Source organism: Myotis brandtii, unplaced genomic scaffold (assembly GCF_000412655.1).
Source record: "Myotis brandtii unplaced genomic scaffold, ASM41265v1 scaffold185, whole genome shotgun sequence".
NCBI classification, from domain to species: Eukaryota; Metazoa; Chordata; class Mammalia; order Chiroptera; family Vespertilionidae; genus Myotis; species Myotis brandtii.
In genome coordinates this window covers 5,050,796-5,051,352 of record NW_005356870.1, presented here as the reverse complement: position 1 = coordinate 5,051,352, position 557 = coordinate 5,050,796, and the positions used below count along the sequence as shown (strand labels likewise).

The 557-nt window shown below is 58.0% G+C and overlaps 1 protein-coding gene across 1 annotated transcript in view; it reads left to right on the top strand.

The window, feature by feature from the left end:
* Positions 1-304: 304 nt before the first annotated feature.
* The window catches only part of TNKS (tankyrase, TRF1-interacting ankyrin-related ADP-ribose polymerase), a 142,992-nt gene continuing 142,739 nt past the window's right edge, over positions 305-557 (top strand). The window contains 1 exon segment of the mRNA XM_014537931.1: positions 305-551. Coding sequence (XP_014393417.1) covers positions 483-551 — 69 coding nt within the window. The 5' untranslated portion in view covers positions 305-482.

The window sequence follows — 557 nt, the reverse complement described above, 5'->3', positions numbered from 1 at the left end:
AGCTCATTGAACCCCGCTAACAATTCTGTGAGGTAGCTAGTATTCCATTTTTCAAACAAGGCCCCTTGCTAGATGAAATACGACACATTTTCTTCTCGCACTGAGTTACACCTGAAGAGCAGGCTCTGGGCAAGATAAGGAAAACTAAAGGTGACTGGACCAGAGAACGGAGCAGGGCAATGTGTAAGCCAGCTGAAAGCGAGAAATGCAGGAAAGTTTCCCATTTGGGCAGACACTGCTTGCAGCTTTCAAATCTCCCCGCCGGCCCGCCCGGGCGTCACAAAGCCCGCCTCCCAGCCACCAGGCCACGCCCCCTTCCGCGGCCGTCATCCGAGCTCCCAATACTTCCCTACTTCTCCTCGACCCCGCCCACCCCGCCAAGCATCATTTCCTGTGCGCTGGATGCTGATTGGTCCGGAAGTCGGAAGTGAGGGCGGGCTGTGGGGCCGTTGCCGCAGTGACAGTGCTGGGGGAGTCCGAAGATGGCGGCGTCGCGTCGCTCTCAGCATCATCACCACCATCATCAACAGCAGCTCCAGCCCGCCCCAGGGGCTTCG